The 13515-nt window shown below is 16.1% G+C and overlaps 2 protein-coding genes across 2 annotated transcripts, besides 25 other annotated features; both read left to right on the top strand. All coding sequences in view use genetic code 6, as the record gives it.

Annotated features, from left to right (window-relative positions):
- Positions 1-497: 497 nt before the first annotated feature.
- Positions 498-542: a microsatellite.
- Positions 499-562: a microsatellite.
- Positions 503-614: a microsatellite.
- Positions 601-639: a microsatellite.
- Positions 640-2139: 1500 nt separating this feature from the next.
- Positions 2140-2175: a microsatellite.
- Positions 2167-2206: a microsatellite.
- Positions 2207-3124: 918 nt separating this feature from the next.
- Positions 3125-3186: a microsatellite.
- A 497-nt stretch (positions 3187-3683) lies between these two features.
- Positions 3684-3715: a microsatellite.
- IMG5_126640 (hypothetical protein) lies at positions 3699-5446 on the top strand. The gene is made up of 3 exons (XM_004032198.1): positions 3699-4263; positions 4342-4570; positions 4617-5446. Exons 1-3 carry the CDS (start codon positions 3730-3732, stop codon positions 5324-5326), a joined length of 1473 nt encoding a protein of 490 aa, XP_004032246.1. The 5' UTR covers positions 3699-3729; the 3' UTR covers positions 5327-5446.
- Positions 4268-4333: a microsatellite.
- Positions 5344-5376: a microsatellite.
- A 1558-nt stretch (positions 5447-7004) lies between the features above and the next one.
- Positions 7005-7039: a microsatellite.
- An 82-nt stretch (positions 7040-7121) lies between these two features.
- Positions 7122-7175: a microsatellite.
- Positions 7126-7175: a microsatellite.
- Positions 7176-8132: 957 nt separating this feature from the next.
- Positions 8133-8176: a microsatellite.
- A 635-nt stretch (positions 8177-8811) lies between these two features.
- Positions 8812-8852: a microsatellite.
- A 715-nt stretch (positions 8853-9567) lies between these two features.
- Positions 9568-9616: a microsatellite.
- A 199-nt stretch (positions 9617-9815) lies between these two features.
- IMG5_126630 (splicing factor 45, putative) lies at positions 9816-10707 on the top strand (the record flags this gene model as incomplete). The annotated part of the gene is made up of 5 exons (XM_004032197.1): positions 9816-9867; positions 9917-10130; positions 10259-10367; positions 10412-10482; positions 10578-10707. 5 exons carry the CDS (start codon positions 9816-9818, stop codon positions 10705-10707), a joined length of 576 nt encoding a protein of 191 aa, XP_004032245.1.
- Positions 10143-10175: a microsatellite.
- Positions 10143-10207: a microsatellite.
- Positions 10192-10256: a microsatellite.
- Positions 10194-10256: a microsatellite.
- Positions 10471-10531: a microsatellite.
- A 326-nt stretch (positions 10708-11033) lies between the features above and the next one.
- Positions 11034-11106: a microsatellite.
- Positions 11107-11166: 60 nt separating this feature from the next.
- Positions 11167-11205: a microsatellite.
- A 2-nt stretch (positions 11206-11207) lies between these two features.
- Positions 11208-11296: a microsatellite.
- A 1628-nt stretch (positions 11297-12924) lies between these two features.
- Positions 12925-12962: a microsatellite.
- Between the last annotated feature and the right edge of the window lie 553 nt (positions 12963-13515).

The raw sequence follows: 13515 nt of genomic DNA, 5'->3' as shown, positions 1-13515 counted from the left end.
AAATAAAATCTATATTATATATTTAGTTTTTAATATATTTAAATATGTGTTAAATATATATTTGTGTGATTATAATTTTTAATTGAAATAAGAAAAATTTCCGATAAAAATAAAAAATATAATATTTTAGATATAAATAAATATATGTGAATTAAATTAGATATTAATATGATTTAAAATCTCAATCAAAGTCTAATCAAAAAAATATAAACTAATTAATTTACTAATATTAATACTATGTATATATTTTTTTATTTTTATGTGTAATAAATAAAATTTATAATAGTAAAATAAAAAACAAGTTTAAAAAAGTCTTAATATACATAAAAAAAGAAAGGATTATTACATATATATTTTTATATAAAATAATCCAAAATATAAAAAAAAAAAAATATTTGAAAGATAAATAAAAAAATTATATTTATTAATTTATATATAGATAATATTTATAAATATTGAAAAAAATAAAAAAATAATATTTAAAATTAATTTAAATCAAAAAATATAATTTTTATAAAAATATTATATTTATTAAAAAAATAAATAATAATTAAAAATATAAAATTAATATTTATAAAAATATTATTATTTTATAAAAAATATATAATTTTATATTTATTATATATTTATATATTTATTTTAAATACATTTAAACATTTTATTTAATTTTTTTAAATTATTTTGGCATCGTCTTATTTTTTATAATCTAATATTACTTATTTTAATAAAATTATTTCATAAAATTAATATATAAATTATTATTACTTTTTTATAATGTCTTAAAATAATCTTTATTATGCGTTGCGTTAATGCATATTTGCTTTAAAGTTTTCCATTATTTGCTAAGGCATCCTTATTATTAAGCAAAATACAATAATAGTAATAATATTTTATCATTTTAAATTAATATAAAATAAATAATTGATGTTTTCGTAATAATTGTAATTTATAATATGCATATATTTTATTTTTTTAAATAAAATCGATAATGAATTTATGAATTTTTTTTTTTTAAAAAAAAATAATACATAATATTTATTTATTTAAAGTTTTTAAAATAAATATAAAGAACATATAAATATATTATTTATATATATATAAATTAATAATATATTAAAAAATTATTATTATTATTAATTTTATCATTCTTCCACTTTGTATTAAATAAGTTCTGCTATTGATTTTTTATTATTTTTTTAAATTATAAAATTATGAATCATATATCCTATAACTAATCCAACAATAAAAGCAAAAAAATAAGGTATCATATTCTATTATTAATTTCTCAAGTTCATTTATTTTATAGATTCAATAATTTAATTTATATTTTCGATTCTTTATTCATCTTATTATTTATAATAATTTTCTTATTTTTTAATTGAATGGTATATATTTTACCATATATCATTTATATCATTATTTTATTCATTTTATTATATACTATCATTCTAAAAATTTATTTAATCTATCCAGTTTTTTAAACTTAGATAATCTTGTTTTCCTTAATATTATTTTTTATTATTTAAACTTTAATATGCGATTATTGTTGGAAACTATTTTATATTTTATTTTTCACATATTTCTTTTTCAATTTCACATGCTATTTTTGCTAATTTAACCATTTAATTTTATCCTTCATAAAATTAGAAAAGCTTTTATTTTTTGTTTAAAAATAAAATAAAAATATGATTGAAAATATGTACATTATTCCAATCATTTGAAAATTCAATAAAAGCTTAATCTTAAGATTCATTATAAAAAATAAAAATAAATTTTTTATTTTCTTTATTATTCTCATTATTTATGTAATATTAAAATAACTTATTATGTTTTTTTTTTTTTTAAAAAAAAATAAGAATATGAATTTAAAACATTTTTTATTTTATTTTTACATCTGCTGTTATAACATCCCCTTATAGTTAATCAAAAACATTACTTGAAATTATTAATTACAAAAATAATAAAATAATCGAAAGAATTTTTGAAAAATACATTTATAAGTAATAAAAATATAAAAATAGTAAAAGATTTTTTTTAAATATATATTTTTTAGATTTCAATTTTTTTTATTAATTTTAAGTTTTTTTATAAATAAAGTTATTTATTTTTTATAAAAATAAAATATATATAAATGTGTAAATATATATATATATATACATATATATATATATATATTTGTTTATTTTTATATTATTTCTTTATTTTTTTCAGTATCCTAATAACATAGTATACATTTACTATATTGAATACCTTTTTAAGTATTATTTAAAATAAAAATATTAGATATTTTAATAATTATATTTATATATAAAAAATTAATAATGTGATAAGAGGAAATTTAAATTATTAATTTAATGTTATATATTATTATTAAATAAATTATTTTTATATTAGCAAAATTCTACTTTTTTTTTTACATTTTAATAATAACATATCGTAAAACTTTTAGTTAATAATTATCTTTATTTTTATTAATTTTACAATTAATTAAAACTAAAATTAATTATTTAAGTTTACATTTCACTTTAGTGATACTCCTTCATTATTAAAATATAATAAATTAATATTATTTGCATTGAAAAGGTATTTAGTTATTTTAATATCAATATTCGCTCTTGCAAATTATATTTTTTTAATAATAACACATTTTTTAATATTTTTTTATAAGGCTTTTTTAAATTACTTGACTGTTAATATTTACTTATAGTATTCTGTTTATTATTTATTTTAGTATTAACAGACTTTTTGTTCTTTTATAATTTTTATGATACAAATTGATTAAATTTTAGATTATTTTGTTAAGAATAGATAGTATTGTGATAAATATTGATTAATATCAATATTTTTTAATTATTTAAAATAAAATAACAGTTAAAAAAAATAAAAAAATATGAAAATTAAAAAAAATCATATATAAATATATATTATTTTGATTAAAATTTTATGTTTTTTTCTATATAAACCTTATATAAAATTATTTTGTTGATAAAAAATATAATGTTATTTATTAATAATGTTTTTAATATTAATTTTATAAATAAAAAATTAAATAATAAAATTTATTTTTTTATATTTAATTTTCTAACAATATTATAAACTAAAAAGATTTAAGATGGGATACTTATTTATATATTGATATAAATAAAAATCATTTTTATATATTTATATATATAATTATAATTTTTAATACAATAATTTGTATATAAGAATTTAATTAATAAATAAATACATATAATTTTAAATTAACAAAGATATATTACTTGAAAAAAAAAAATCAGAATATATAAAAAAATTAAATTATAACAAGAAAAATAAAAATATATGTATAAATTTTTTTCTATATTATATATATATTAATATATTAAAAAAAAATTATATATAATTAATTTTTCAACAATTTTTAAATTTTACTTATTTATATATTTTATTAAAATAAAAAATACAGAATTCTAATAATATAAATATTTTTTTATCAAAAATTAAAATAATAATAATAATTAAATAATTTTATAGTAATACTTTATTTTTTCAAATAATATAATAATTTTAAATATATTTTATTTATATTACGTATATATATTATTACATACTTTTTTAATTATAATTAATTAAAAATTTAATATAATAAATAAGAATAATATAGAAAAAGGAAAAATCTTATTAACTAAATTAATTAAAAGAAGAAAAAAACAAAACAAAAAAACGAAACAAAAAATTAATTCAAAAAAAATGACTGACCAAAAAAATTCTTCAATATTAACCACATCAATAGGAACTCCCGTAGATGAAAACTAAAATTCATTATCCGCGGGAGAATACGGTCCTCTCCTTTTATAGGATTTCCACTTAATCGACAAATTAGCTCATTTTGATCGTGAAAGAATCCCAGAAAGAGTTGTTCACGCCAAAGGCGCTGGTGCGCACGGATATTTCGAAGTTACTCACGACATCAAAAAATATTGCAAAGCTAAACTATTCGATACTATTGGAAAAAGAACTCCTTTATTCACAAGATTTTCCACAGTAGGAGGAGAAAAAGGTTCCGCTGATACAGAAAGAGATCCGAGAGGATTTGCTGTCAAAATGTATACAGAAGAAGGAAATTGGGATATGGTAGGAAATAATACACCAGTATTTTTCATTAGAGATCCTTCGAAATTCCCAGACTTTATTCATACTTAAAAAAGAAATCCTTAAACAAATCTTAAATGTGCTAATATGTTCTGGGATTTTCTTTCTTAAGTTCCTGAATCATCTCATTAAGTAAATATATATAAATATATATAAATATATATATATATATATATATTTATATATATATATATTTATATATTTCAATAGGTAACTATTTTATTTTCTGATAGAGGTACTCCTGATGGATATAGACATATGAACGGATATTCTTCTCATACATTCAAAATGGTAAATGAAGATGGTGAAACATTTTGGGTAAAATTCCATTTTAAAACTGATTCTGGAATTAAAAATTTAACTGCTGAATAAGCCAACAAATTAAAATCAGATAACCCTGATTACTCGACTTAAGATTTATTTTAACATATTGCTAATGGTAAATATATTTAATATATATATTTTTTTTAATATTTTTCATTTAGGAAATCAAGCTAGTTGGAGTGTTTTTCTTTAAGTAATGCCTGTGAATGATGGATATAAATATAGATGGAATATTTTTGATATTACTAAGGTATGGCCTCATAGTGACTATCCTTTAATCCCAGTCGGAAAAATGGTTTTGAATAGAAACCCCGAAAACTATTTCGCTGAAACTGAATAATCGGCTTTCTCACCATCTCACTTAGTTCCAGGAATAGAACCTTCTTTGGATAAAATGTTATAGGGAAGACTTTTTTCTTATCCAGATACTCATAGACATAGATTAGGTGGAAATTATGATTAAATTCCTATAAATTGCCCCTATAGAGCTAAAGTATCAAACGGTCAAAGAGATGGATTTATGGTGGTGAATGGAAACTAAGGATCTAAACCTAATTATGAACCTTCTTCCTTCCACAAATTCATAACTAGACCAGAAACTAAATTAAGTACTTAGAGAGTTACTGGTCTTGTGGGAAGATTTAAACCAGCACACCCAAATGACGACTTTTCTTAACCTGGAGCTTTGTATAGAAAAATTATGAATGAATAACAAAGAAATAATACAGTTTAAAATATATTGGGAAATTTGAAAAATGCAAATAGAGATATTTAGGAAAGATAAATAAAAATATTCTATAAATGTGACGCAGAATATGGTTAGAAAATAGCTTAAGAATTAGGTTTCCCAGTTAATAGAAATAATTTGTGAAGTTTTAGTCTATAAATTTATAATATATATATAATTATTATATATATATATATTTTTTAGACTATATATAATATGTTTTTAATAATAAATACTATAGAAATAATAATTTATAATTTTTTTAATTTATACTAAAAAGTTAAATTTTAAAATATCTTTTTATTAAAAATTAAAATAAATAGTATTATTTATAATAAAATATTATGATAAAATTGTATCTTAAATTCATTAAATGGTTATTTTTTCCTCACCCAGATAACAAAAAACACAGAAGCTTATCTCATCCTTTATTTTCTTTTATATTAACATCTTTATGTACTATAATCACATGTACATATTTATCCTAAGCATTTACTTAAAATCATAAATAAATTGAAACCTTACCAGACTGGTCATTTACAATTGTTAAGCCTTTATTAATATTTTATTTAATTTTTTTAACTTCAGTACGTTTAATATAGACAGGAAATACTTTGTTTTACGAATTAATATGGGCCTGTAATTAGGCTATAATAATGATGATATACGGTTTATAAATAAATAGTGTTTTGATCATTACGGCGAGTTTAATTATTGTTTCAGCTGACTAATGTTTTTGGTATATTGATATTATTGGCTTTTTGTTAACAAGGAAATTCTATGTGGGTGTAGCTAAATATTTAATGTGGGAAAGTACGACAAAAATGAGAGTTTTAACTAGTTTGCACCATTTGTGGTTTATTCCTTTGCTTTTGAGTATATTAAAAGATACTGAATTTAGTTATTATTCATACTATATATCGTTAATTTTGACAGTTTTTTTATCAATTTTGGGAAGATTTTTAGTACCTAAATATATTAAGATTAATGAAAAAGAAAGCCTTTATATGAATATTAATTTGTCATATGAATTATGGAAAGATGTTAATATTTAAATTTTGAAAGTATATGATAATGCACCAGCTTATATAGCTTTATTTTTTAGTAATTTTTTTTGGAATACAGGAAATTTTGCATTTTTTTTGTTTTTTAGAAAAATAATTTAATTTATTTGAAATTTTTTTTTTTTTCTGAAAATTAAAAAAAATTGATTTTATTTAATTCTAATTTTTATTGAAAAAATAATATTTATTTTGAAAAAAAAAAAAAAAAAAATTTTATTGTAGATGGTATATTTATTTAAATATCTTATTTTTTAAAAAAATAAATGATTAAAAATAAAATCTATATTTATTTTTATTAAAAAATCAAAAATAAATATTATTATTTTATATATATATATTAAAATTGTTATATATTGAATTTATAATTTATAAAAAAATAAAAAAATAAGGAAATGGAAGATATAGAAACTGTAAATATATATAAAAATTATAAAGAATATACTTAATATATTAAAAAAAAATAAAAAAGTTAAAAAAATAATTAAAACTTGAAACAAAAAAATATGTTGATTTCGAAAAGAAAGTTTTATTAAATGAAAAAAAAGCCTAAAAAGATATATCTAAATATTAAATGGAAGCCCAAAAAGAGAAAATAGAAAAAGAATAACTTTTAAAAGAAAGACAGGAGCTCGAATAAAAAATTAAATAAATGAATGTAGATAACAGTTCACGTGCAAAAGATAAAAAAATCGATGAATTATTAGCAACAATAGATAGAATAAAAAAAGAAAACGATAAACTATAATTATAATACTAAGTATATATTAATATATATATATTAATAAAATATATTTATTTTTTTAAAGGAAACATTTTAAAATTGGTAAAATGCACTTTAATAATAATAAGTATAATAGGACGTTTAATAAACATATAATTAATAAAATTTATAAAATCAATAAAATTAATAAAATCAATAAAATGAATAATTAGCTTTAGAATAATAACTAGAATCGAATAAAAAATTAAAAAAATAATTAAACACTTATGAAATTTAAATTGAATAATATGAATAATAATTAGAAATTTTGCCTTAATTATAAGAAGAAATATAATAATTAAAAAGTTAAAAAAACGAATAAGATATATTATTATAAGAACATGAAGAAAATGCTAAAAAGCTCTAAGAAGAACTTAAATAATTAGAAACGAAAAACAAAGAAATTTAAGAATATGAAAAATCACAAAACTAATAAGTAAATGAATTAAATAATTCAGTTGATAATTTAAAATAATAAATTTAAGTTTTAGAATAACAATAAATCGAAAGTAATAATAGAATAATTGACTTAGAAAATAAAAGAGCCAGAAGTGAGTCTTTTGCTTAGAAAAAGTAATAAAGCGAAATTACTGAATTGAAAGATAAAATCGAAAAGTTGGAAATCGAAATTGAAGAAAAAGAAGAGAAAATAAAACAACAGGAAAATCTAATATTAGAAATTAATTAAAAAAATTAAGATTAATAAGATGAAAAGGCGAACTTTTTATAACAATAAGTTTCCCTTTTATAAGGGGATATTGAAAGAATGAAATTAAATAATTAAAATTTGGAAGAAAATAAGATCTCTTTAAACCATAAAATTCATGACTTAGAAAATAGTAAAGATAGTTTAGAACTTGAATTAAAGCATTATTAATAAAATATTATTTAGTTATAAGAATAATAGGAAGCCTTTAAAAAATAAATCGAGTAAGGATTAAAATAAATGGAACTTGTTAATTAATAAAAAAATGATTTAAATTAAATCCTGGTAAAATAAAAAGAAGATTATGAATAATAAGTAGATAGTTTGAAAATTTAATTAAAGGAACATTAAAATAAGGAAAAAGAATATTTATAGGTTAGAAGAAGAACTGCAAGTAATAATAATAATTACACTGAGGAATAAATGAATGAGTTAAGAAATTAAATAAATGAGTTAAAAAATTAGGTTAAATAGAAAGAATAATAGATTAAAAATTTCGATTTAGTTAAATAAAAGTTCGTTTTCTAGAAAATATTATAACTTAGGTAAATTTAGTTGTTTTAGAATAATATTAATTAGCAAAATTAAAAAATAGAAGAATAAAATTTGAATATTTAAAAATTAAATGAAACTATCAAAGAATTACATTAGAATATAGAAGATTTTATTAAAAGAAATTAAGAAATAGATGGGTTAATACTGGAAAAAAATAATGAGATTTACAGTTTATAGGAAAAAGATTAATAAAATGAAGATCTTTTATATGAATAAAAAAAAGAAATTAATCATTTAAATGTGGAAATTTAAAAATTAAATGTAGAATTGGAATAATTAAATATAGATTTGAAATATGCTGAAGAAGTGGCTATTAAAGTAAAATTAGATTTTGCTTAGGTTTATGCCGAAAGAGATGAATATGAGTTTAATTATAATACTTTAGTTAAAGAATAATCTTTATATGAATAATAATAATAAAATTGATTTTTTTATTTATATATAATTTTTTTATTAAGTTTATATATATTATTTAATAAAAATTTAATCAATATATTAATTTTAATCTATTTTTTTTATATATATATATTAATAAAAATAAATATTTTCATTATGAATTTTTTTTTTAGTAAGAATTTTTTTTTTTTTTGATAAATCTTAACAAAAATCTTGTCTTATAATTTTTTGTTTCTAATTTTAAAATTATTTATAATATAAATAAATATATTTTATAATATTTTTAATACTAAAAATTTTAAATATCTAAATATTAATAAATAAAAAAGCAAATATAAGTAATATATACATATTCTTCTTTTTTAAAAAAAAATAAAAAACATAAAACATATAATAGTTAACTTTAATGTTAAAAAAAAGATAATCAATATAATATAGAGCTCCTCCCGTTCCTGAATTTAATGAATAAGTAAAATAATAAGACTAAGAGAGAATAAATATGCATATGGTTAATTTTTTTGCGGATTTAAATAAAAATAATGAAGAAAATTAAAAAGAATAAACAATATAAAAACAAGAAAATAAAGAAAAGATACTAGATAAGGCCAAATTAGATTAAATTGGCTAGTTTATAGCATAAAAATAAAAAAATAAGATGAGGCGAGTACATTATAAAAAGGATAGGACATAAATTAAAAACTAAAGACCTTATTTTCCAAGAATTAAATAAATACTTAAATTTAATAAAAGAATTAAAATAATTTATAGAGTGATTTAAAAGAATTAACAATAAAAAAGGAAGAATATGATCCGGCACGTCCAAATGATTTTGACTAATTAAAAAGATAATTCGAAAAATAAAAAGAAGAATAATAAAAAAGTTTTGCTAGAAAATCGTTATTTGAATAAAATAATGTAATATAATAATAAAATAATGAAAATAATAATTAAATTTCTCCTTTATTAAATGATCAAAACAATAATAATAATTTAATATAATCAAAAATATCTAATATAAATAATAATAATAATATTTAAGAAAATTAAATTAGAAATAATGAAAATAAATTATAAAAAATTAGCAAATTTTCTAATGATGGGTAACCTAATAATAATATAATTGTTAAAACTAATACAAATAATAATTAATAAATGGATATAGAAATAGATACTTCAGATTTATATTCAAAAAAATAATCATAATGTAAAAATAATAAATATAAAGTATAATTATATTATCTAAATTAATATAGTTGAAACGTCAGAAGAGAAAGCATATAAATTAATGGAAAAGTAAGGATATAGATTAGGATAAGGATTAGGAAAAATGTCTCAGGGAATTATTGCACCTATTATAGCTTAGAAAATAAGTGACACTTCAGCAATTATAACATAAAGTACTTAAGATTTATCAAGTTTATTACCGCCAGAGGTTGTTATGAAAAAATTTTTAGAATAAAAAAACTTGTAAATACATAGATATATAAAAATAAAATATAAAATAAATATATATAAAGAAAAATAAATGTATATATATATAAATATTATATTTATAAATTATTTATATTTTTAAATATTACATTTAATAAATATAGAACTCCTACACATGTAATTTGTTTAATAAATATGGTTTCGCCTTATGAAATCGATGCTGATTTAGAATAAGAAATTACTGAAGAATGTTTTAATTTTGGGAAAGTTATTGTAATATTTTTTATTTTTTTATTTTATTTATATTTTATATTTAGAATTTAAAAATCTATGTTATGGCTGCATAAGATTGTGAAGATGCTGTAAGGATATTTGTAAAATATGAATAGTATTATTAATATATATAAAAAAATATAAATATATTTATATATATATATTGTATTTTTACATATTTTTTTTTTTATATATAATAAATAATATCAGTATAAATGAGTCTATTGTTGCATTTATGAATTTAGATAAACGAAACTTTAACGGAAGATAAGTTATGGCTTATTTTTATAATGAAGATTTTTTTGAAGTTAATAATTTGTCTGAAAAATTAATCAAGTGAAAAATTAATTTTTTTAACAAAACAAACAAAATAAAAAATTGTTTATTTTTTAATTGTATAAAATATTATAAAAATAAAAAAAAATTAATGATTTATTAGTTATTTAATTTTTTTTAATAATTTTATTAAAATAGTAATTTTAAAATATATAGATTGTTAAAAAACACTATTATTCACAAATTTTAAATAATTTTAAATTGATAAATATTTATAACAAAAATAAATTTCATTTACAAATGAATAGTATTATTAAAATTATATTTTTTAATATAAATTTATTATTTATCTATTTTATAAAAATTTATTTAATAGAATAATTAATAATTTTATAATTAATATATATTCAAATATTATTATATAAATATATAAATATAAATATATGTATATATTCAAATATTAACAATTAAAGATTATAATTGCTATTAACATTATATAAATTAAAATTTTTTAAAAATTATAAAATATTTTGAATTAAATACTAAATATTTGTATAAAATATAATATAATTATATATATATATATAATATGAAAAAAATATTATATTATAAATAAATTAAATATTTATATAAATAAATATATTATTTATATATATATTTATGATTTTTTTTACTATTTTTAAAAACGAATTTATTATTTCTTTATTTAATTTATCTTTAATTATTTTTATTTTTTATAATTTATATAATTTCTAATATTTATATTTTTATTTTAAATATTATATATTTTAGTATTTTGTTTTATAAAAATAATATTTTTATAATTATATTATTTATAAATTTTTATATTTTTAATGATTTTTATAAAATATTTTTTTTAATTACTTAATTCATTATATTACATATATTTTAATTAAATTAAAAATATTAATAAAAAATAAAAACAAAAATTATATTAATTTATTATATTAATATAAAATATAAATATAAAATCTATCAAAAAAAAATTATATACAATAACTAATTTTAAAAAAGCATGATAAACATTGTAAAATTTTATTTAAGACAAGAAGAAAAAAAGGTTGAATTAAATAATTACTAAATGCCTATTCAGCTCTAAGATCTTTACGACAAATGTAACTAAGTATTTTAAATAAAATCAAATATATATAAAACCTTAAAAATAAAATGGTCTGGATATTAATAAATAATCCAAAACAGCAATGATTAATATTTAGAAATGTATTAAAAATTAATTGAAGATAAACCTATAATTGTAGAAATCGATATTTTAAATAACATTATTAGTTTTATTTAAGAACCTAATGATTTATCTTTAAGTACTGACATATTCACACATTAAATACAAACGCAATAAAATATTGAAAATGAAAATTAAATAAATTTATAATAATAAATATCTTTTAAACCTACAATTTAATAAAAAAATACATAGGAAGAATCGGAATATACAATTTCTTTTTTGATCGCTTAAATGCTTTATTAAAAATACCCAAAACTACAAATTGAAAATGATGAAAATTTGAAAATCTATATGTAATATTTTCAATCTTATTAGAGGAAAAGTATTAGTCCTTTACCAAGAATTAGCAATTAAAAAAAATAAATAAATTTGTTGGAAAAACCCAATTTTATAGACTAAAATTTCATATGTAATAAGTGCAGAATTACAATAGAAAATGTCAGATTTCATTGTCTAGTATGCTATAGTACGGATTTTTGTGAATAATGCTAGTTAGTGGTCAGAAAAGAACATAATCATCCATTTATTAAATATAATTAGGTTTAAAAGGTAAATGATAAAAGAAATTAAATGACTAAATCGACCAAAATTAGCTAAAGTAGTGAAAGAAATAGTACTGAACTTTAAAAAGATAAACATTTCGGTATTTTTAATGAGGTAATTTAAAATAATTCTAAATAAAAAATAAGAACAGGGCAGAATATTAATTTAATTAAAACTGATTTTCCTTAGAATAAAATTTATATTAAGTTGGGATAATAGTATTAGGTTAAATTCAGTATAAAAAATAAAGGAAATAAATAGTTACCTAATGATCTTTTATTTTATTGTATCGGAGGATATTTATAAGGAAAATATCAAAAAATAAAGGCATTAATGCCAGAAGAAGAATAAGATATTATTTTAGTTTGCGAATCGCCTGAATTTTAAGGAGAATATGAACTTAATTTTAAAATTAAAATCGGAGAAGATGAATTTCTTTAACAATTGTTTGATTTTGATTTAGTTGTTTAATGATTTTTTTTTTTTTTAATTTTTTTTTTTTTTTTTTTTTTAGTATTTATATTTAATCTGTATTTAATTAACCCTTTTTTTTTAAAAAAAAAAAAATGTTTAATTATATTTTTTTTTGTTTTTAAATTAAAATCGGAGATAATGATATCTTTTTTTTTTAAAACTTTTTTTTTATTTAAAATATTAAATTATTAAAATTTTGGTTACTTTATTATATATATTTTTATTAGTTTTTTGTGTGTGTTTTTATTGTTTTATATAATTCTTTGTTTTTTGATATTGATTTTTTATTTTTTTCACGTTTTAAAAATTAATAAAATAATTTAGAAGAAATATAATAACATATATATATATAATAGTATTAATAAAAAATGATTAGAAATTTCACAAACTTACAAGATTCAAACGAAAGTAAAACTTAAAATTATTAATTAATAAAATTTAAATTTTTAATAAAATTATATTGACAGGTTATTAAGATATTGCTTAGAAAAAATTTAATTAAATTTAAAAAAACTTAAACAAATATTATAATTAAGAATTTACAAATTCAGTTAATTAAATTAATTTTTAAAATAAAATGAAAATATATTA

The sequence above is a fragment of the Ichthyophthirius multifiliis genome (genome assembly GCF_000220395.1).
Source record: "Ichthyophthirius multifiliis unplaced genomic scaffold scaff_1120509250998, whole genome shotgun sequence".
Classification (NCBI taxonomy): Eukaryota; Ciliophora; class Oligohymenophorea; order Hymenostomatida; genus Ichthyophthirius; species Ichthyophthirius multifiliis.
Note: the sequence above shows the minus strand (reverse complement) of the source record. Positions and strands in the feature narration are given on the sequence as shown.